The sequence below is a fragment of the Rhopilema esculentum genome, chromosome 9, assembly GCF_057945365.1.
Source record: "Rhopilema esculentum isolate cy_ngs chromosome 9, ASM5794536v1, whole genome shotgun sequence".
Taxonomy (NCBI): Eukaryota; Metazoa; Cnidaria; class Scyphozoa; order Rhizostomeae; family Rhizostomatidae; genus Rhopilema; species Rhopilema esculentum.
This window is the reverse complement of record NC_142823.1, coordinates 8,822,661-8,845,341: the sequence shown is the minus strand read 5'-3', so window position 1 is coordinate 8,845,341 and position 22,681 is coordinate 8,822,661. Positions and strand designations below refer to the sequence as shown.

Here is a 22,681-nt window from a genome sequence, read left to right as displayed (position 1 = left end):
AACAAAAATCACAGCTTGCTGTTACACAAACGGACTTTAGATGAAATGATAAGGTGCTGGTTACGGGTTTCCTGGCATTTCAATCCAAAATGGAATAGCGGAGGAGCAGATTACGTCATCAATACATGGTGGATTTTCATTGGTTGACTTTCCTTTAAAATGAAAAAAGAATTAAGCTTTTGGAGACCACAAAAACCGTTCTTTTTAGCAAGACTTATTCTCTAGCTCTCTTTTTATCACATTTATTTTTTCACGTTTTGCTTACAGCGTTGAAACAAAAGTGATTCATGTTTACTTCAACGCTTTAGGGAAGTAGCATATTGAAATTTGCCTTAAAAAGCACTTATAGTTTTTGCGGGGAGCTGTCCAGTTCCCCTGACTCCAGTTTCACAGTTAAATGACAAAATAAGGTGCTTTTGGGCCTTTCTTGTATTTCAATTCATCGAATTCTCCAAACGTCGCCAAATCTTTCGCTCAATTCATTAGCATTTGCTTGCTAACATTTGACCTTATTTCTCAAAATAATTTAGTCGAGGTTTCCAGACCCGTCATCAAAATCCTTTGTTTTCTTTTCCTGACTGCAATTCGCCTTGTAAACACATTCCTGTTGCACTACTGAGTGTTGCTGTTGAATCCATAGTCTGGTTGAAGGGCAATTCACGCTTGTAAATAGCGTGAGAATATCAAAACAAAGGAATTTATCAATATGATTTCCACCAATTGTGACAAGATTTCCGTCGAGTAAATTGCCTGTCACTCAGAACAAGTTGAATTGTGATTACCCTGGGTGCCAGACCCCCAGTAAAAGAGTGGGTACCAAGACGAGAAGCGAGGAATGAGGCTCTGGAACCTAGTGTAAGTTGTTACAAACTTTGAGGAAACCTACGCGTACGTGATTGATTTCAGCTGTCCCCTAATATGCTACAACCCGCTTTATAATGGCCGTCTGGGGGCAGTTATGTCTTTCTTAATTTGTTTAGCAGCGGAACTTGTAGTTTTTTGATTGCAACTTTAGATAACCTTGAGGGACAGAAGGTGTCAAATTTTTCTTCGTTATCTACATCACGAAACCAGGCTAGACCCATTCATTCGTTTTTCTTGAGTTTTCTAACACCGAAACGAGTCATGATTCATAAAGAATCATTGGTTTCAACATACTATGCCAGAAGTCTGTTCTACTGAGAATGTAAGTAGCGGAGAAGCAAGTAACTCACATAAATTTATAAGTTTGTTCTTAGTTAATATGGTTTGCTGACGCAAAAATACGAGGTAATATCTTTTTGTGCGTGATTGTGAAGGAGGAAATGGGTGGTTTTATACAGCCTCGTTGAAATGCAACCTCGTGTGCAAGTTTCGATATTAGTGAGGAAGGAGGTGCAAATCAGAGCTAAGAGATCCTCACAAACAACTGCACGGAAACGTAGATCAGTTGGCCTCACGCTTGTTTAATTGACATTTGTAGTGCTGAAATTAATAGCCAAATATCAAGGAAGACCTTAAGGTTGTTTTCAATTGTTCTTCAGTAACCGATGGTAGGAAGCTGCAATTATGCCGAAACCGAGCTCTTCATCTGGAGCTATGTCCCCAAGTACAAAACAGCCAAATCAAGAGATTGGAGTTAGTGTGCCGGACTCAGAGACTGTCACTGAGGACAAAAAGAAACAATTTACAGTAAGAATACTATTTATACATATTATTAATAAGTTATGACCATTTTGTTCGTCAAATAGTGATTATACTGAATGTTCACCTGGATAACGACCGACCTCGTGTTATTACTACTTTGAATCTAAAAACGCTTATTTAATTCCCCGTTTACCCCATCCTTGTTGTCGCAGGATAAGTCAAGAGAAGCATAGCACAAGTGCCCATTAATATCTTTGAAAGAGTCGTGGCGCGGCCAGAGTTTTCAAAGTACGCCTAGTTGTGTGTATCAACAGAGCTGTAATTTTCTTTGTTGTTTTTCCCGTTCAGTTCGGGAATTCGTTCAGTTCCAAGGCGTATCTTGTCATGACGGCCAACCTTCCGTTGATCTTGCAATGACAATAAACAGATCATAGATAATGAATAAGTTTAGTGTCTCTGTTTTCCTGATACGCCTGTTTCTGGGTGTATCCCGCACAAATAAGAAACTGGTCGCGTATCATAATTCTGTAAACAATATTTAATCCTATAGTCACGTCGAAGCACAAAATAACTTTAAGTCTAAGCTTCAGAAATAACACGATTTTATCTTTATATTTTTACATTAATGAGATGTATGCTAGTGATTGAATTTTGATGCAAGCACTTTTCTTGTTTTGATGTCTACGGTTGTTTGAAGTTTACATGCACCTGTCACCTACAACGCATGTTGCTCATCTTTTTCTTACAAGGAAAAACAAACTTCAAAACGAAGCAGTTGCTAGTAGGGACAACAAATGACAAAGTTATATTTGCTCTGAGACTTCTCATCTTATGAATATCAACATTTAGTTAAATTATTAACATTCAGTTTCCTTAATTTTTGTTTCAAAAGCAAATTCCAATAGCATATACCAAAGATAAGTATGTTGCATGTCATTTTAGCATAAAAAGAGGCATCAACTTTTAAGGCAATTTCTGTAATTAGCCAGAAAAATGCATTTTTTTCATGTAGGTATAGCCAATTTAATCCTATATAAATTTCGAATTTTATATATGTTTTCTTTTGACATCACAAAACAGTAATTTTAGTCAAAATCCTACTAACATTGCAAATAATAATTGTTTAGTCCTTATTGACATTAATAGGTTTGAAAAATCTATGGTGAATATGAAGTCTATGTTTTGGATTAGTTGTAGTTTGGATTAGTTAGAGTCCCTGGCATGACCAAACTTTCACCCAGAGTGGGGAGAGTTGCCAGTTCCTGTAATTCCAGGCGTAGGAATCACGAGGTGTGATCACATTGAGAGGAAGGACCAGGACACTGCTCGATAAGTATAGCTTCTCAGTGTCCTTATTGACATTAATAGGTTTGAAAAATCTATGGTGAATATGAAGTCTATGTTTTGGATTAGTTGTAGTTTTCAGGTTAAGTTAACTGTTACAGCAATATTATATAGAACTTATACAAATCACAATAGCTTGTAACGTTTCACTAATTCTGTTGATAAACTTGCCCCACCCGTTGTTTTTTAATTGAAAAGCAACAGCCATTTTTTCAATTTTTTCAATTAAAAGCAAACAGCAGCCTTTAGTCTGTTTTTCTTCCACAAACATGTTCCTATCAATTTTTAATCAGCCATATGACTTAGAGATCTGAGTATGGGGCAGATGCTCACTCAGCCAGCCATCGTTGGCTGATATTATGTAATGACTTATCCATTACAATATGAAATCTCTGGCTTTTATTTCCTCTGTTACACACCACAAATCCATCATATTATTCTAACATTCTTCCCTACTAAAACCGTTTTTTAAGCTTAAAACCCATTCCTTTTCCTATGTCCATTCATTACCCATATTGGTTAAAGTCAATGATTTTCAAACTTGACTTAGACCTGGTTTCTTTTCTTTGAGTATGTTGACAGAAAGTGCAATGCAACTTGAAACCTGAGTTGATAAAAAAGTAAACAACATTGAAGGTTTAATCTAGCATTTAGCGGTCTAAGTGGGTCCAGTTACGCATCAAAAAAATTTTGTAAGGATAAACTTAACTGAAGACATCCTAGTCGAAATCACATATTGAAGCTGACCAGGTAGCCAACCGTCAGGGCAAATCTTAATGTCTTTCTTTACATTTATTTAGTTTTGTTGTTTTTGTGAATAGGAATGAAAATATTTTTCAATTAGCATTAACACATCTGTTTAATAAGCTTTCAGTTTATGTTTTATTTAAATTGGAATACTTAAGCAAATATTAGTCATTAGATTGAGACTCCATTTTGATAACTTCTCCACAAATAATGAGATAATTTGACTTATTAGACAATTACATGGTAACACACTTAAGTTGCAACCCAGAACCAACAACTTGTCTTGTGCACCAAACTTGCACAATGTTGTTTTTTAAAATAAAACACTAAACAAGAATATAGCAAAGTATGATCCCATTTATGAATTTATGACATTGTTCATCCTTCTGTTTAGGTTTACAAAGTATTGGTGCAAGTTCCTGGTAAATCCTGGTTCATTTTCAGACGCTATAATGAATTCAACACTCTTCAAGACAAAGTAAGTGATAATAGTCAGGTCCTTTAACACTATGAAGCTTTTATTCATTTTATGCAAAGTTAATGAATTAATAAAGCTCAAATCAATTATTTTGGTGATACATTGTCATCTCTATCCTTTCAGTTGAAGAAAATTTATCCTGATCTTAACATCAAGCTTCCTGGCAAAAATATATTTGAAACAAGGTTTTTGAAGAAAAACCTCAACCCAGGTTGGTTTTGATTACATTTATACAGAATTTTGTGTCATTATGGAATTGATTTGCTTTGTATGGTGAAACAATTTTTGCCTCTCTTTGGCAATTTTCAGTGACTTTGTTGACTTATGTTTCCAATTTTGATATTACAGAGCTCCACTTTCCGATATATTCTAACAAATCAAATCCTCTGTTTTTTTGTAACAATAAATGTTTTTTTATTGAGAGTGTCCATGTATGCCCATCGAAAAGTTATAATTCTCTACTTGTTTTCTTCAAAATAAGAATTATTCAAAATAATATTCTATTATGCTAATTTCAGTCAATTTACTCAATTCAGCTTCTTTCAATTTTAATGCTATTCACATCAGAATATCAGAATTAAAGAAATTTTCTTAAAGTTTGAATTGATTGCCTCAAGCTTTCACCAATGTCAAACCAGATATATTTTTTCCATGTTGTTTTGATTGAAATTGAGTCTACCTAATTGTTTGCACTGCAACAAAAACATCTCTGATCAAACATTTGTCATATTCATATTTCCTAACAAGCTATTCCAAGTGATACAAAGGTTCATGAAAAAATTAAATACAATTATACACCTTTACAGAAGTTTAAAGTCACTTGTCCCACAACAGAAACCTTTCTGATCAAACATTTTTGATACACATCTTCCCATATTGAATATTTCTTTTGACTTTATAACCTTAAAATTTGAAGAATAAAGCTCAAACTTTTAGGTTTAGAACCTGTTGTTTTCAATAAAGGATTTCTCATTGACGCCCAAAATACAACATAAGAAACAAAACTGTATGGGTTTATTTTCATGGTCAAGGCATGGGATAAGGTCTTGGCAAAAACATCATACTTCATTTTATTCTTGTCTCTTTATTATATGTAACAATACAAACTAGACAACATAACCCCATGGAAAAGGTGCCATAAATTTATCAACCTAATATTCTCAGTATTGACAAATCTTTTTATTTTTAAAAATAGCTGTTTTCATAATTAATTAACTTTATTATAAAAAGTTGTTGTTTAAAAATTTAATATCACAACCAGATCCAGGAGAGCTGCTAAAAAGAGTTATTTTATATCATGCCTGTGCTAATTTTTGTTAACTTTCAGATTTTATTAAAGCACGAAGAGAAGGACTACACGAGTTTATAACGCAACTGTTATCAGTTCCAGATATCACCAGGAAGTATGCTGCACGTTTCATGACTTAGTTTTGCCTAATTGTTGTGAAAATGAATAGTTGTTAGAATGGGCATTGAATAGTAAGGAATTGGTGAAGGCTATTAATCATAGAAGATAAATTGTGAGACAGCTTGCGATTTAAGGTTGATTTGCCTATTTTTCTTTTAGGAGTTTGTGGTTGTATAGTTTTTAGATATGATAGTTTTCTGACCTTGGAAAAGAAGGTTGAAGTATCACTTTAAAGAAACAAGAAGCAGATTATTTACCATAGCAATACATTTTTACCAATCGAAATTGTTATTGCCCCTATATCCATATATAAAATTACACGATGCCACAAATGGTTGATTGTTTTTGCTAAAAGATGTGCCAACTTCCCTTTTGGCAATGAGACAATATTTTTTTGGATCGTTTGCTTGCTGATGACGATGAGTCATCATCATTTTATGGCCGCAAGCAATGGAAATTGGTACACTAATTACAAGAAAACAAGCATGCCTTGCATATCAAAAAGTTACGGAAAAGCGTCTATATATATATATATATGTGTGTACATACATACATACATGTATGCGTTCCCCTCAACCCACCACATAGTGTACTCAATTCTTTGTACACAAAAAGAAGCAGATTCATCTCAATACCTTGAAAATATCATCATTAGAAATATTGGTCTCTAAAAATCTGTTTAAATTTCTTATTTTCTATTTCTCTGCACACAAAATACCATTGATAGGTATACTAAAAATTAAGAAGACTACCAAAACAGTAAGAATTATTACCGAAAATTGATACATCCTCAAATAAATTAATACAGTATATAATTGAATAACAAAACAGCAAGCAAGTACAAAGAAAATTATATCTACTTTATCAGCAGTTCTATCAGTAGTTAACTTGGTCAAGAAGAGTGTACCCAATATTCAAAGTTAGATAAATTTGATTTCTTTGAGAAATGCCTAAGGGAGTAAGACTTATTATGGATGTGATAGTTATATATGTGCAAACTTCTGTATGATGAATAACGATAATTGCCCTCACAAAGGATGTTTGAGTTGATGTCAATGGATGTCAACAAAAATCATAACAGTGGGTTATCTTTTAATATTCACAGGAGTGCTATTACAGCAAATATCTTCATTATTTTACTCCGACCTAAGACCATACTGCAGTGTTAAATATTTTTACACAGCCACTCAATTTTTTAATCCAACTTCCATGACAAACAACTTCAGATGTTTATTTATCATTCCTACAAGTTTTTTGAGTGATGCAAAAGTGCAAAGCAAAGTCAATATGACATGTTGACTGATTATATGATAAAACTATTAACATTTTTATTCAATTTTAACCCCATCAAACTAAGTCAAGTGCTTTTCATTTGAAGCACGTTATTTTAAGTCCATTATTTCTCCACTGTGATATATTTCTGCCCATTTCCTACACAAAGCTAGTTGTTTAATATGATGAATATCTAGTAACAGTTTGGGTTGTAACTAGATTTGTATTTCTTCATCCAAATCAATTTTTGCTCATAGTCCTGATGTCAGAGAATTTCTCTCCCTTGACAATCCAAAAAATGCTCCAGTCCAAGATGACGACATGGATGACACAGACGAGAAGGTTGATGAAATGGTATGTTTTGGATAGGATTACCAAACTTGATACTTGACACAAATTTTATATCAACTGTTGTTCCATTGTGGTGCCATTTCATTGGCTACTGAAGTTTGGTGTGTTTGCTTCATTTCAATAGCATGACATACAATTGATTTTGGTCCATGTTTAACGAAGATTTTCTGGGATAGAATTTATAAGTGCATCAAGAATGAAAATAGCATGAGTACTTATTTGATCAAAAATAAGTTTCTTCTATGTTCAATTAGTAGATTTTTCAAGTGTTTGGCTGGCTATGTTGTTATTAGGAAATCACAAAGCTATTCTTATCTCTTTGATATGGCATTCTTAAGCAGCCTCCCTGATGTCGTACCTGAAACAAGCTTTAGATAAATCTGCTTAACTAAGCTACGGAAAGCCATTTTGCTTTATTTCTAAAGATTTACTGCTTAATTCAATTGAACAAGGCTTTGTGCTTTCACGAATAATGCTAGCAAAACATTTCTGCTCTGTGGTTTCAAATGTTGGCCTAAGATTTCAGAACACCAACAATGAAGTGCTGCCCGCGTAGTTTTGTTCTTAGAAACTTGGTAAGCTTACTAGCTTCTATTGCAACTGTGTCTTAATGAAAAAGGAGTTTTATCTTGCCAATAAACTGGTTTTTTGCGATTTTTTTGAAGGCAGTGTTTTGTGAAGCGGATTTGACTTTTTATTCGCGAGTTGATCTTGCTCTTAGGGACCTATGAGTTTTATTTAAAACTTTAATAATGAATTTTTTTTTATCTCCACTAATTCGAATTTGGGTTATTGTTTTATACAAGTCTTTGTTTACTTTGCAGACGAAGGATATGGAGAAAGTAGACCTCGGTGAATCCCACAATCCCAAGTATGTAATTCAAAAAATATATTACAAGATCCGAGGGTTGTTTTTAATAAAACTGTTTTTATTGATGTTCAACGAAATTGTTTAATACTTGCGTTCTTTTGAGAATTTTATGATATCCATTGTCCATCTAGACGTCGGGTCTCAAATTGATTTAATTACTGTTTGGAGTCCACAAATTGGTTGCGTCTGACTTGACGTAGAAATTTTCCTCTGCAATATTTTTGCCTTTCTCTCATTTCTGCCATACTGCCTTCCCGTTTTGATAAATTTTTCTCTCTTGTTTGTCAGGGCAAAACCAAGTGACTTTGAGTTCTTGAAGGTCATCGGAAAGGGCAGTTTTGGCAAGGTTTGTAGCCCCTCTCTTGACCTGTTATACTTTCATGTCCCGACCCTGTAGGTGGAGAGCCTAAACAGTAGTATGAGCTGAATCTGGTCCATGTCTTGGCCATTCAATTACAACCTGTTATCATTTGGGCTACAAGTGTTTGAAAACACGACCTGTAAATTCGACCAATGTTCTTGATTTGTGATACGTCCAAGCTAGTTGATATAATGCATGCATTATGTCGAAAGAGTGAAGTTAAAGTATTGTTTCTCCTAGCAAATGTATCTTGCTGATATTGCACTGTCTATCGTTAAATTTGGAGTTGGAAGATTCAGTACTTATATTCAGTCAAAACAGCGTTTGTTTACGCTCTATTTGTCTTGGCAAACATAACGAAGTGGTGGATTCAGCGCCGTTATGGCCCCTGTAAAGTTGCCTCATTCTGTATCCATTCTCTTCTCTAGGTTTTACTAGCGAAGCACAAGCAAGATGGCCGACACTACGCCATCAAAGTGCTCAGGAAGGCCGCAATTCGAAAGCGCAATGAGGTATGCTGCTTCTCACATTAGTGTTACTTTTGAAATACTTTGTAGCTTGCTCATGCATAACTGCAGGTGAGTAGGATCTCGCAGCTCCTATTTTGGTGCAGCTACTCAATTCCATGAAAAACGGTGCATAGACAACTAGTTAGGAAACCGACTAAGTCGCTCTTATGTCATGAAACTTTGTGAAATTCGATCTATCAACTTGTAGTTGCTGTCTGTGTTTACTAGTCTGCGTTTTTAGCAACCATGTTTTGTGTGCACGTTTGCATTGTGGAAATAGTTACAAACACCCTTGTCAGGTACGACCGTGACATGACATTAGTCAGGTACGACTTAGTCTTTGCCTGGCAGCAGTGAATAATGCCAATTGGGTGTTGCTGCTGACATGAAATAGTCCGATACAACACGCAGATGCTGTCCATGATCGTAACGATAAAGTTGTTTCATATTTTTTAGGCTCGGCATATAATGGCAGAGAGGAACGTTCTTCTTAAGAATGTGAAACATCCTTTCCTAGTGGTAAGCGTGTTACATAGTCACATTTCAACATTTTGTTTATAAAAAAAGACTCCTTTCATAATTGCTTAGTTCCTTGTAATCATATCTGTTTTGATGGCGTGAACTTAGACTCGGGTTGCCTGCTAATCGCACTTGACTTAGTACCCGCCAAGAATTAAACTGCACATTTACTGATTAATTTTGTCATTTTTTCTAGATTTAAACATTTGACTTGAATTTTTCAGGGTCTGCATTATTCATTCCAAACAAGCGACAAGCTTTACTTTGTTTTGGACTACGTCAATGGTGGAGAGGTATTCTTGCTTTTTTTTACATCTCAAAATAGCCTGTTTCGCTGGCCTAGGCAATGATTCGAGCGTCCTTTTGAAGTTTTTGCTTCCCTCAAAGACGTGATTACATCATAGAATCTCCATGACCTGATCCAGCTAGTTGGTGTTATAAACATGCATATGTCTTGTAACGTCCTACAGCTTTTGCGATTAGATGTAGCAGTGAATCGTAGAGAACTAGCAGTCTCTTCATAAGATTTCTTGAACGAATCGACTGTCTCAATCTAATAAGACATTAATTCCCGAGGAACGAGACCCTGATCAACTGAATCTTTATTTGCACCGTCTCGATGCTCCTCGTTCCCCTGTGCTGTATGCAGCCATGCTGTCCATTCTCTCTATTCTGTTTCTACTAAATCTCTCTTTTAGAACGGAATTTTCACTTCCTTATCTTTTTTCTTTAGGTAGCGAAGCAAGCATAGATTAAAGGCAATCTGTCACGACGTTGATTGGTTATAAGAACAAAGGGATTTTTATTGTTTCCAGTCCCCCTTTAATTTATCGCATTGTAAAAAATTTGGCGGAGCGCTGGAATCGTGTTTAGGCCATTGTTCCAGCTATTGTTCTCGTTAAACAATCTACAACGAGACAGATTGCCTTTAAATAAGTATTTGGTAGTATTACTGCTAGATTCAAATCCAGACAATGAATTATAATAGTCTGTTTATCCGTCAGCCTTCTGCTAATTGGCTAAGTATGCAATATCCACGGGATCTGTTTAATCCTGGCTCTACTTTTGCTTTTATTGCTGTTGTTTTCTTTCAGCTTTTCTTCCATTTACAAAGAGAAAGGTACTTTCCGGAGCACCGGTATGTATAATAATAATAATCTACCATATTTATACAGGATAGTCTTTTCAGTAAAGATAATACTGCTATCACTAAGGGTCCTGTTAAAATAAAAGTTTGTCAAGTAAAAGGTTCAAAATTATAAGAGATTGAAGGTAAAGCTTAAAAAAAATTAAAAGGTTAAAAAAGTTACACTACAGAAGTTAAAAAAGTTACACTAAAAATCTAGGTTTGTATCTAGATAGTATCTCATAACTAAAGCTGAAATGAATTGTAAGAAGCTGGTAGCCGCAAGAATGCAATGGGGGGGGGGGGGAAGGTTGCATTGGGGAGGGGGGCTGAGGAGTAGGCAACAGGCATACCATAACAAATAGGTCCTATACCGCAAAGCCTAAGGTAGTGCGAGAAGGGGGAGACTCGGAAGAAAAGGAGTGTCGGAAAAAAATTAATTCCGTTAACTATGTTTCCACATTTTCACGCTAATGTATTTTGTTATGCTATGTTTCCACATTTTCTTGTTATCTTAAGTCATACCAATACCCTTAAGTAATTAGACTTTGACTACATTCCTGCGAACACATGTTAGGAAACGAGAGTATCTGTAACATATATAAATAGATGGGTTTTTTCATATTTGCCGCGTTCACACGTGCCATTACCAGCAGGAATGCTCGCTTTCATTAATATCCAGTTCTAGCCAATTATTTCGTGAAGGCAAATGGCCTGAAGTGCAATTTTCAGCTGGTGTTCATGAGAATGTGTAGCTTAGAAGCCCAACATAATTATCATTGCATAACTTGGCAAAAACATAGAGGGCGCCGACATTTTAGTTTAGCTTTCGGCATTTCATGTGCGCTGTCACCCACTTTATCAATTTCATTAGTATCATTTCATTTGTATCTAAAAGTTTCATTGAATGATCGTGTTTATCTTTGAAGAAAACAAATGATTGGCACCTGGCCCACATTTTTGTGTAGCTCAAGCTAATATCGCCTCCGCGTTTATTTTCTAGAGCACGATTTTACGCAGCCGAAATTGCATCAGCAATAGGATATTTGCACAGCCTCGGTATCATTTACAGGTACGGCTAGTTGCCACGTTACGATTCAGCCACCTGAAGCCCCTCTATTTAGCTATATGAAGTCCCCATGCCTTGCTATTTTGCTATGCAATAGTTAATGATGATATCAATTGAGTTGCCAGTATCAAATCAAAACACACTTTGAAGAAATGGACGAAGAACTAGAACGAACTTGGACAGAACAAATTAATTGTCTCACCATAAGTGCTCAATGAGTGCAAAATGAGTGAGAACATTGAGAAACTAAACAAGCCTCATTTCCTTTTTGCTAATATCACCTTTCAATTTTCGACACCGTCAAAGCTTTTAATTAATCGTTTTCAATATTTACACATTGTTTTCCTGCTTTTGTTAGCTTTATCGTGAAATTATCACGAAGTTATTGATTGTGATCACAATATACATTATGTTGTTGACAAGACGCAAGGAACACGGAAGGAAATTGTAATGGCTTTGGTTCCTCCTTTGGGTTTTTCGGCTTGCGTCAGTGGGGTTTGATGGCTTGCTCACGTCCTGTTTCATATTCTTAGAAATTAATTTTATGCACTTAATGTTAAAAAAACTTTTAGACATCTGTTGAAGTTAATTGTGACCATCAGCAATCAAGGGATCACACACACAATGGCGAACAAGAAGCACTTTTGCCATATTGAAGAATGCGTTTTGCATTTCTGGGTGTCGTTGCTATGTTGCTCTCATTATACCAGCAGTCCATTCTGCCAAACAAACTTGTTAGACAACTTTGTGCGTACTAGACTGGTTACTTCATAATGAATGGACATGAATTGAATTGAATCACCGTTTAGATATTTGTGCCTAGTAATCTCATTGTTTTTAGGGAATTTCATTTGATCATTAAAGGATCTGAAAAGAATCCCATAACAAGCTGAGTTATTGCTTTTTATCATAGGGACTTGAAACCGGAAAACATTTTGCTGAGTTCTGAGGTACCTTTTCAATCTTTTATCTTAACGAAACTTAACGAATTGAGATGTTATGTTTTCGTAGAATTATGTTGTTGTTCAGTCTGCTAGACCTTAACTGAATACACCGCTGTTGGAAACCGCAATCGCCGCTCACCATCTTTTTTTAACAGGAGATCAAAACAGTTATGTTTCCAGATTCTTTATATTTGATCAACAACATTCACGCAAACTTATTTTTACGCACGTTCTCTTCCTGTTTTGTGTGTATTTTTTTTTTCTTCATGGTCATACACAAACCATCCTTTCAGTATTCGTATCCACAATGTACCTAAATATGCAACAAAGTGGTGTCTTTTACGCAATAAAGTGGTGTCTTTTTATTGTGCCCTGGTTTTATTTTTGCAGTCTAAGCAAAAGTAAACATTTGTAGAACTGACCTATGAACTTAAATTGCCAGGAGAAAAAAGCAACTTAAGCTCCCATTGATTATACCTCACATTTTCACAATCACATTGTCATTTTTCTTATCAATAGTTTTTTAATCAAGATACTGTAAAAGTTTGACTTAAGTTGCATGCTACGTGGGTCACTTAAAATCCAAATAATCCGACCATAAGTTGAATAATGTTGTGATAAATTGTTAACACCCTTTGACCTGTACAAATCCTTTCTATAATTACAATCGAAGCTTAAAGCGTCGTTATTATGAAGCAGATTAGGGTCTCCTTCACCGGGCATTGTCTTTAGCTGCTACGAATGTTATCAAGATAAAATAATGTTGATGTTACGAAAGGTTTGGTGACGATGCAACAGCATATGAATGCAGAAAACTGTTTTGTAATTACGAAAAGCAGTGCACGACGGGATTCCACAACAGCTGGCTTTCGGGTTAACTTGCCCTAGTTGCTTAAGTTTTTATGGATTCTTATCTCGAACTCGATCTTGAGCTATATGTTTTTCGGCATAGTCTAGAAACCCTATCACAGACCATTGACTTTATAACATGATTCGGAATGCCAATGAGAAGATTCGTTATAATAAAGCGGTTTTGAGTATCCATAGGAGGTGGAGCCGAGGGGAAATTGAGAAAACTCTAGTAAATGCTCGTACCCCTTATAGAGTAGATGGTTTATTTTCGCACCCGAAATAAAAGTTTTCACAATTTCAATAATATGAATTCACAATAATTTCACATCCCTAAAATCATATTTGATGTTTACCGTGCTCAGGTTATGAATATTCCTTTGCGTACATAATTAATTTGTATTCAGATATTTTCAAGTTGGTAACCAATCTGTTAGATTGTATATAAAGTGTTAGTTATGAAACTTTATATTCCTCATACTGTGAAATGTCATATCCTTTTACCCTACGCCCCCATTTTCCCATAGCCTCTTCTCTAATATTCCCTTCGCCCCCATAATTAGATACACTATTTTTATTGTTCGATTTTGCTTAACTGTTGCTTATAGATGCAATTTCTTGATACATAGGGTCATATTATCCTCACTGATTTTGGTCTTTGTAAAGAAGGAATTGAAGCTCTTGGAACGACTTCAACATTTTGTGGAACTCCAGAGGTAGGAGATTACTGATTTGGAAAATCTACACATTGTCTACTTCCAGCTTACTGTTTTTGCCATGTAAACGATAATGCCTAAAACTAATCCCTTTTTCTTACTCCAAATTAAATGGAAATCATTTATTGAACATTAATGCAATTTTTTTAGCTATCAATGTAGAGAAATTTAGTATGAATGTATTGAATTTTACCCTTTTTCTTTCTCTATACCCTGACCACGCCATTAATGGTGTTCTGACTCTATTGATCCATGCCATTCTGTTTCTTCTATGTTCCGCCCTTTTCTTCTATGTTCCGCCTTTTTTCTTCTTTGTTCCGCCATTTTTCTTCTATGTTCCGCCCTTTTCTTCTATGTTCCGCCGTTTTCTTATATGTTCCGCCCTTTTTCTTATATGTTCCGCCCTTTTTCTTCTTTGTTCCGCCGTTTTCTTATATGTTCCGCCTTTTTCTTCTATGTTCCGCCTTTTTTCTTCTTTGTTCCACCGTTTTCTTATATGTTCCGCCGTTTTCTTCTATGTTCCGCCGTTTTCTTCTATGTTCCGCCCTTTTCTTATATGTTCCGCCTTTTTTCTTCTATGTTCCGCCGTTTCTTTCTATGTTCCGCCCTTTTCTTCTATGTTCCGCCTTTTTTCTTCTATGTTCCGCCTTTTTTCTTCTTTGTTCCACCGTTTTCTTATATGTTCCGCCGTTTTCTTCTATGTTCCGCCGTTTTCTTCTATTTTCCGCCCTTTTCTTATATGTTCCGCCGTTTTCTTCTATGTTCCGCCGTTTTCTTCTATGTTCCGCCCTTTTCTTCTATGTTCCGCCCTTTTCTTCTATGTTCCGCCGTTTTCTTATATGTTCCGCCCTTTTTCTTATATGTTCCGCCCTTTTTCTTCTTTGTTCCGCCGTTTTCTTATATGTTCCGCCTTTTTCTTCTATGTTCCGCCTTTTTTCTTCTTTGTTCCACCGTTTTCTTATATGTTCCGCCGTTTTCTTCTATGTTCCGCCGTTTTCTTCTATGTTCCGCCCTTTTCTTATATGTTCCGCCTTTTTTCTTCTATGTTCCGCCGTTTTCTTCTATGTTCCGCCCTTTTCTTCTATGTTCCGCCTTTTTTCTTCTATGTTCCGCCTTTTTTCTTCTTTGTTCCACCGTTTTCTTATATGTTCCGCCGTTTTCTTCTATGTTCCGCCGTTTTCTTCTATGTTCCGCCCTTTTCTTATATGTTCCGCCGTTTTCTTCTATGTTCCGCCGTTTTCTTCTATGTTCCGCCCTTTTCTTATATGTTCCGCCTTTTTTCTTCTATGTTCCGCCGTTTTCTTCTATGTTCCGCCCTTTTCTTCTATGTTCCGCCTTTTTTCTTCTATGTTCCGCCGTTTTCTTCTATGTTCCGCCCTTTTCTTATATGTTCCGCCTTTTTTCTTCTATGTTCCGCCGTTTTCTTCTATGTTCCGCCCTTTTCTTCTATGTTCCGCCCTTTTCTTATATGTTCCGCCCTTTTCTTATATGTTCCGCCTTTTTTCTTCCTATGTTCCGCCCTTTTCTTCTATGTTCCGCCCTTTTTTCTTCTATGTTCCGCCCTTTTTTCTTCTATGTTCCGCCCCTTTTTTCTTCTATGTTCCGCCCTTTTCTTATATGTTCCGCCCTTTTCTTATATGTTCCGCCTTTTTTCTTCCTATGTTCCGCCCTTTTCTTCTATGTTCCGCCCTTTTTTCTTCTATGTTCCGCCCTTTTTTCTTCTATGTTCCGCCCCTTTTTTCTTCTATGTTCCGCTCTATTCTGTTTTGTCCTCTTTGTTTTTTCCATCGTACCTGCTCCATTCTGACTCTTTTTCTACTATTCTTTTCTGTTCTATTTTTTCTGCTCTATTCTGTTCAGCTCAGCTCCACCTCTGGATTTTTCTGTTTTATCCTGTTCTGTTCTCTTTTTTCGGATCTGAGCTGTACTTTCAAGAAGTGTTTTCTGTTATTTTTGTGTTCTATTTTGCCATTTTTTTATCACTTTCAATTTTTTCTCTACTAATTTTTCTTCTCTTTTTCTTTCTGTTTTTTGCTGTTTCCTCTTGACTTTGGTGTTCATCCTTTCTCGTTCAATATTTCTTTCAATAAACATTTCGTTAATCTCTTTCTGTTTTGTACATCGGCCCGACACGCTAGAAGGCACACATTTAGTATTTGCGTTTAATGTTTCCGGGTTCTTTTTACGACGTTGATTATACGCCCAATAAGCGTTCCGGTAGTGCAGGCCAATAGGCCTAGGCAACGAGCATCTGACACTAAGAAAATGGTGGCTGTGTGAAGTTACACATATTGTTCTAGCATACGGAATGAACCACAACTTGATCAAAATATCTAACGATCGAAACGGAAGCTAACAAACAATGTGATACCCCACACTTTTCTTTGATTCTCATGAGTTTTTGTTCAACCAGGACATAGCACGACATGTACTTTTAAACCCGCTACGAAACATCACTAAGCTGTAAAATACACAAGCCAACTCATTACTAGCAGCAATTATTTACATTTTCGAATCCTTCTATTTCTATCGAGGTGATTTGTTTTGATTTTAGTACCTGGCTCCAGAGGTGCTGCGAAAGCAGGAGTACGACAAATCTGTGGACTGGTGGTGCCTGGGTGCTGTGACGTATGAAATGATGTATGGCTTGCCTCCATTCTACAGTCGAGACACAGCTGAGATGTATGACCAGATTTTGCATAAACCATTGAGATTAAGGACAAATATTTCTCATAGTGGCAGAGATCTACTTCAAGGGGTATGCTCTCATCTTTGTCTGTTCTAATTATTTCTAGTTTTCTCTTTATAAAAGAACTTAATTAAAGCCATAGAAAACAATTTTTTGTATTGCTTTATAAACTGTTGCTTTCGCAGTGTCGCAGTTTAGTTGATTTTTAACTTTCCTTTTGCTTGAAAGCAACTTTCCCAACTGATCTTTATGTTGTTACTAGCTATTGGCATGTGAAAAAGCTAGGAAGTAGCCGATTGGTCCATGCTAAAGAATAGGCAATCAAACATCGCTAGGCAACAGACAGTTGAAGAATCCTAAAAATTGGACATAATTGCTAGGCATGCTAACTATGTAAGGCGATGTTATAAGTCGGTCTTTTATTTTTTCTCCTCAGCTATTGCAGAAGGATCGAACAAAGCGCCTTGGCTCCTCAGAAAGAGATTTTGTAAGACGATCTTTCCTTAAACTTTTAATATTCACATAAATGTATCTCAAATTTTATCATGTTTCACGATCCAGTTACACATCTGTTTATTGTTGCTAGATGCATTATGGGTTTCATCGACTATTTGATATTCCGTTACTCAGAGTTTGATGATTGCGCACCCGCCAGACAAACTATAATCTTTATCTTTATATATTTAAATGTTCCAATTCTATTTTTTTACATTTTGCGTGTCAACTTTCTTGTATCTTTAATAATTTTCATTTGTTGGTTATCATTTTACCGTATGTGTCAACACTTCTTTTGCCATTTTAAATATGTTACATTTTTGTTGATCTTAATATCATAGTCTAGGCGGGTTTCCGTGTTTTACTAGTTCAGATTTTCTTAATTTAGCCAAAATAGCTTTCCGACAGTTGTTGGCAACAAAAATCCTGTCTCATATATTATGCAGTTCTCATTCTTTATGGCCTAATACACCATCTCTAGTCTTCTAAAAAGCAAAATAATAAAATTCTTCCTGAATAAAACCCTTTGCGATAGGAAACTAACGTTTTAAGCCTCTCGACCTTACAACTGTTTAATGAAAACTGCTGAAAAAAAGGTTTTCTCATTTTTAACAAATTTTTTGCCACTGACATTCAGCATTTATCACCAAACTTCGTGCCAGCAGTCAGTGTTGTCCGGCTTTATCAGACTCCTATGTTTGTTGCTTTTCAGAGAACGTCATTCACGCCGTTTTTGTCTTAGCTAAGAACCTTTTTTAACATTCTTCAATGAAATTTAATTATGGTGTATTTTAAATGATATTTTGATGCAGACCTGTATTTAGTTTGGTTTTACATCCGCTGAATCTGACCGAATCGCAAACTATGTCTTTTTCTCCCTCGGTATACCTTTTGAAACTCTTGTGATGACGTCATCCTTGAAGCCGTAGTAGCTTCTGTTTATTTAATTCTGAAATTCAAGAAGCAACAGCAGGCTGGAAATGACTTTTAAAGCATAGCTTGTAACGATGGCGAGTAGCGTAATTGGCACTTAAGTTCCTGTTGTGACATAGGCACATAGGCACATAGGCACATAGTCCCATCCAAAGAAACTTAGACCCATGGAGTAGTGTTATAAGCAAATCCGATTATTAGTTTTGATTTTGATATTTTCTTTCTTTTTTAGAATGATATTAAGGTGCATCCATTTTTCCGCACCATCAATTGGCAAGACCTTTACGACAAGAAGATCGAGCCACCATACAACCCCAATGTTGTGAGTCAATTGAATTCGATTTATTTATATTTATTCACAGATGTTTATTTATTTGTTTTTCTGCGGTAGATTTACCAATTACTGTATCTTCCTGCTAACCATGTTGCCAATGTGAAAGAGTGTTTTTTTTTCTGTAAAGCGCCTACCAGAATGTCTCCATTCAATCTGTTGTTTTTCTTCCATTGCAGAAAGACCAGATGGACTTGAAGCACTTTGATCCTGAGTTTGTTAGAGAGTCTGTCCCAGGTAAGCGACAAGTAATTTTATCTCTGTAAATGCCTCTAATTATAATGAGTTTTGTTAGGTTGGTGATGCGTTGTTTTTGAAATTTTTATTTCGACGAGCTATTCCTTGATTCCTTGATTGATACTCAGTTAACAGATGAATTATTGATCAAGTAATCAGGCGATTAAGTAGTCAGGTGATCAAGTAATCTAGTGATCAAGTAATCAAGCGATCAAGTTATCAGGCGATCAAGTTATCAGGCGATCAAGTAATCAGGTGATCAAGTAATCAGGTGATCAAGTAATCAGGTGATCAAGTAATCAGGCGATCAAGTAATCAGGTGATCAAGTAATCAGGTGATCAAGTAATCAGGTGATCAAGTAATCAAGCGATCGAGTAATCAGGGGATCAAGTAATCAGGCGATCAAGTAATCAGGTGATCAAGTAATCAGGTGATCAAGTAATCAGGTGATCAAGTAATCAAGCGATCGAGTAATCAGGGGATCAAGTAATCAGGTGATCAAGTAATCAGGCGATCAAGTAATCAGGTGATCAAGTAATCAGGTGATCAAGTAATCAGGTGATCAAGTAATCAGGTGATCAAGCAATCAGGCGATCAAGTAATCAGGTGATCAAGTAATCGGGTGATCAAGTAATCGGGTTATCAAGTAATCAGGTGATCAAGTTATCGGGTGATCAAGTAATCAGGTGATCAAGTAATCAGGTGATCAAGTAATCAGGTGATCAAGTAATCAGGTGATCAAGTAATCAGGCGAATAAGTAATCAGGTGATCAAGTAATCGAGTGATCAAGTAATCAGGCGATCAAGAAATCAGATGATCAAGTAATCTAGTGATCAAGTAATCAGGTTATCAAGTAATCAGGTGATCAAGTAATCAGGCGATCGAGTAATCAGGTGATCAATAATCAGGCGATCAAGTAATCAGGTGATAAAGTCACAGGTTGATCAAGTAATCAGGTGATCAAGTAATCAGGTGATCAAGTAATCAAGCGATCGAGTAATCAGGGGATCAAGTAATCAGGTGATCAAGTAATCAGGCGATTAAGTAGTCAGGTGATCAAGTAATCTAGTGATCAAGTAATCAGGTGATCAAGTAATCAGGTGATCAAGTAATCAGGTGATCAAGTAATCAGGTGATCAAGTAATCAGGTGATCAAGTAATCAGGCGATCAAGTAATCAGGTGATCAAGTAATCAGGTGATCAAGTAATCAGGTGATCAAGTAATCAGGCGATCAAGTAATCAGGTGATCAAGTAATCAGGTGATCAAGTAATCAGGTGATCAAGTAATCAAGCGATCGAGTAATCAGGGGATCAAGTAATCAGGTGATCAAGTAATCAGGCGATCAAGTAATCAGGTGATCAAGTAATCAGGTGATCAAGTAATCAGGTGATCAAGTAATCAGGTGATCAAGCAATCAGGCGATCAAGTAATCAGGTGATCAAGTAATCGGGTGATCAAGTAATCGGGTTATCAAGTAATCAGGTGATCAAGTTATCGGGTGATCAAGTAATCAGGTGATCAAGTAATCAGGTGATCAAGTAATCAGGTGATCAAGTAATCAGGCGAATAAGTAATCAGGTGATCAAGTAATCGAGTGATCAAGTAATCAGGCGATCAAGAAATCAGATGATCAAGTAATCTAGTGATCAAGTAATCAGGTTATCAAGTAATCAGGTGATCAAGTAATCAGGCGATCGATTAATCAGGTGATCAATAATCAGGCGATCAAGTAATCAGGTGATAAAGTCACAGGTTGATCAAGTAATCAGGTGATCAAGTAATCGAGTGATCAAGTAATCGAGTGATCAAGTAATCAGGTTATTAAGTAATCATATATTTTCAATGATTGTGTTCTTTGCTCCAGCAGCCGTTACGTATTGCTGTTTACCTTTCAGAATCATTAAAGAAATACGCTGATCATCAAATCAGTGCTAGTGTTGGTGATCCTGATGATGCATTTGTCGGTTTTACGTATGTCCCACCAACCGACGAATTGAATGAATGAAGAGTTTTGCAGAAAGTTGCACTGATTACCTCCTGGTATTGCGTTTACGCTACTAATGGTATTTAGAATTGATCTGAACAATGATTTAACGTATTGTTGATAAGAGGAATATTACTTGGAACTGTTTGGCAGGGCAACCCGCGCAATTAACGCGGCCCGCGCTTTTCCTTTGTCCTTTGTAAAGCGAACCCTTAGCTCTTTCGATTCCAGTCAACTAGGAACCTTGTTTTTTAACATGTGAATCGGCAAAAGGTATTTTTTGTCAATCCAAAATTAATTGACAGCTAGAAGCCTTTTATGAATGCAACTGTTAGTCATTAAGTTTATAATGATAGATAGCCATTTTTACTTGCTTCCATATAAATGCACGATTTTACCTAGCTCGGATTCGTGTGATTTTGTTTTAGTTATGAATTGGAAGGCAATCGCTTATGCTAGCTGACTGATTTGAAAGTCGTCGGTCATTAAGTCTCTCATTTCGAAACATGCCTTTTTTTAAGTAGAATCCGTTGTCTAAAATGTTGTTATGAAAGTTTCGAGGCCATAATTCCTCATAACGAGTGGGTTGTTTAGATTAACACACAAAGTAGGACGCACAAGATGATTTTCTAAACACATACGTCATATGATCATTAGATAATGTAGTTATGAAATCTGGGGATAATCTTTTAACATCATTCTTTTCTTTTCTCATAAAAAGTCTTGCTTGATATCAAATAACTGTTTCATACTATTTCATTTTTTAAGAAATAATTATTGCTGTAAAATGAAGAAAATATTCCAGAAAGTGATTTGAAAATGGTTTACTTCTATGCTTCATTTTCTTTATAATTAAATGTTTGTGAAAGGGGAAATGTTTCTCCGTTTTCGTTTGCTAATTTTTTCATTTTATTTTTCATTTTTATTCTCACCTTTTATTCATTTTTAACAGCGTCAGTGTCGTTTTTATCATTTGCTCGTGAAAAATTATTAAACTAGTTTATTCGAAATTTGAATCTCAAAAGTACCCACAAATGTCTAGAGTACACTAAATCTGAAAAAAAAGCAGAAAAGGAAACGAAAACATCGTCGTTCGAAATCCTTGTAACTTTTCAGTCTCGACTCGAAGCAATGAAACGAAGATGCAAATTTTTTCTAAATGTTGATCGTTCCAAACATTGGCACGGGGATAGGTGAAAAAATTTTTGTCCACGAAAACATTTGGGCAATTTCATATGAGTTTCAGAGTTGCAAAAAATACGAGTGTGCTAATCCGAAAACTCAGAAAAGCAATCAGTTGATTATGCCGTACCCCCGATAACTAAAATGGGGACCTACCAGTGGTATAGTGCTATCAAAATAACAAGGAGGGTTCTTGCACAATATTTTGCGAAAAAATAGCAAGTAGAAATTTTCCAATTTTCGGCATTAACAATAGGCGGGCTCAACCCCCTGAGCCCCCTAGCACTACACCCCTGGGTCCTACTATGCCCTTATACGTGCTTGTCAACCTGATCAATGGAGTTTATCCTTATGTATATTCCAACAGGTGGAGTGACTGTGAAACTTCTTCAATGAGCAGATAAAGATTTGGTTTAGAGTCAATTGTTTTAGCCTGAATTAAAACAGAAGAGGTCCGTAGAATGAACCTTGTGGGACTCTAATTTCTAAAGGCCCACTTCCCCAACCCGTTTGTTTTCAAAGTTGAGTGAATATTCGAATGCCTCCGCAGGCAAATATCTCCGTCGCAGGTCAGGGTCGCCTTCCCAAACTGAATAGTTAGTGCCGTAGGCTTGAGTTTAGGCCTTTCATAAGTAT

General features: G+C 36.1%; 1 protein-coding gene across 1 annotated transcript; it reads left to right on the top strand.

Annotated features, from left to right (window-relative positions):
• Positions 1-1,331: 1,331 nt before the first annotated feature.
• LOC135688856 (serine/threonine-protein kinase Sgk2) lies at positions 1,332-21,683 on the top strand. Its single transcript, XM_065205891.2, has 19 exons — positions 1,332-1,671; positions 4,112-4,195; positions 4,319-4,406; positions 5,523-5,598; positions 7,133-7,229; positions 8,051-8,097; positions 8,386-8,443; positions 8,887-8,970; positions 9,424-9,486; positions 9,711-9,779; positions 10,581-10,624; positions 11,616-11,684; positions 12,595-12,631; positions 14,104-14,190; positions 16,745-16,948; positions 17,316-17,366; positions 18,540-18,629; positions 18,818-18,875; positions 20,775-21,683. The coding sequence occupies exons 1-19, from the start codon at positions 1,549-1,551 to the stop codon at positions 20,882-20,884; spliced, it is 1,539 nt and encodes a 512-aa protein (XP_065061963.1). The 5' UTR covers positions 1,332-1,548; the 3' UTR covers positions 20,885-21,683.
• Positions 21,684-22,681: the final 998 nt, after the last annotated feature.

What these genes read in the sequence shown, in the direction of transcription:
- LOC135688856 (XM_065205891.2), top strand. Translation starts at nt 1,549, where the DNA reads ATGCCGAAACCGAGCTCTTCATCTGGAGCTATGTCCCCAAGTACAAAA. An exon ending in TCAACACTCTTCAAGACAAA is followed by an intron (nt 4,196 to 4,318) that starts GTAAGTGATAAT and finishes CTATCCTTTCAG; the next exon opens with TTGAAGAAAATTTATCCTGA. An exon ending in AGCCTCGGTATCATTTACAG is followed by an intron (nt 11,685 to 12,594) that starts GTACGGCTAGTT and finishes TTTTTATCATAG; the next exon opens with GGACTTGAAACCGGAAAACA.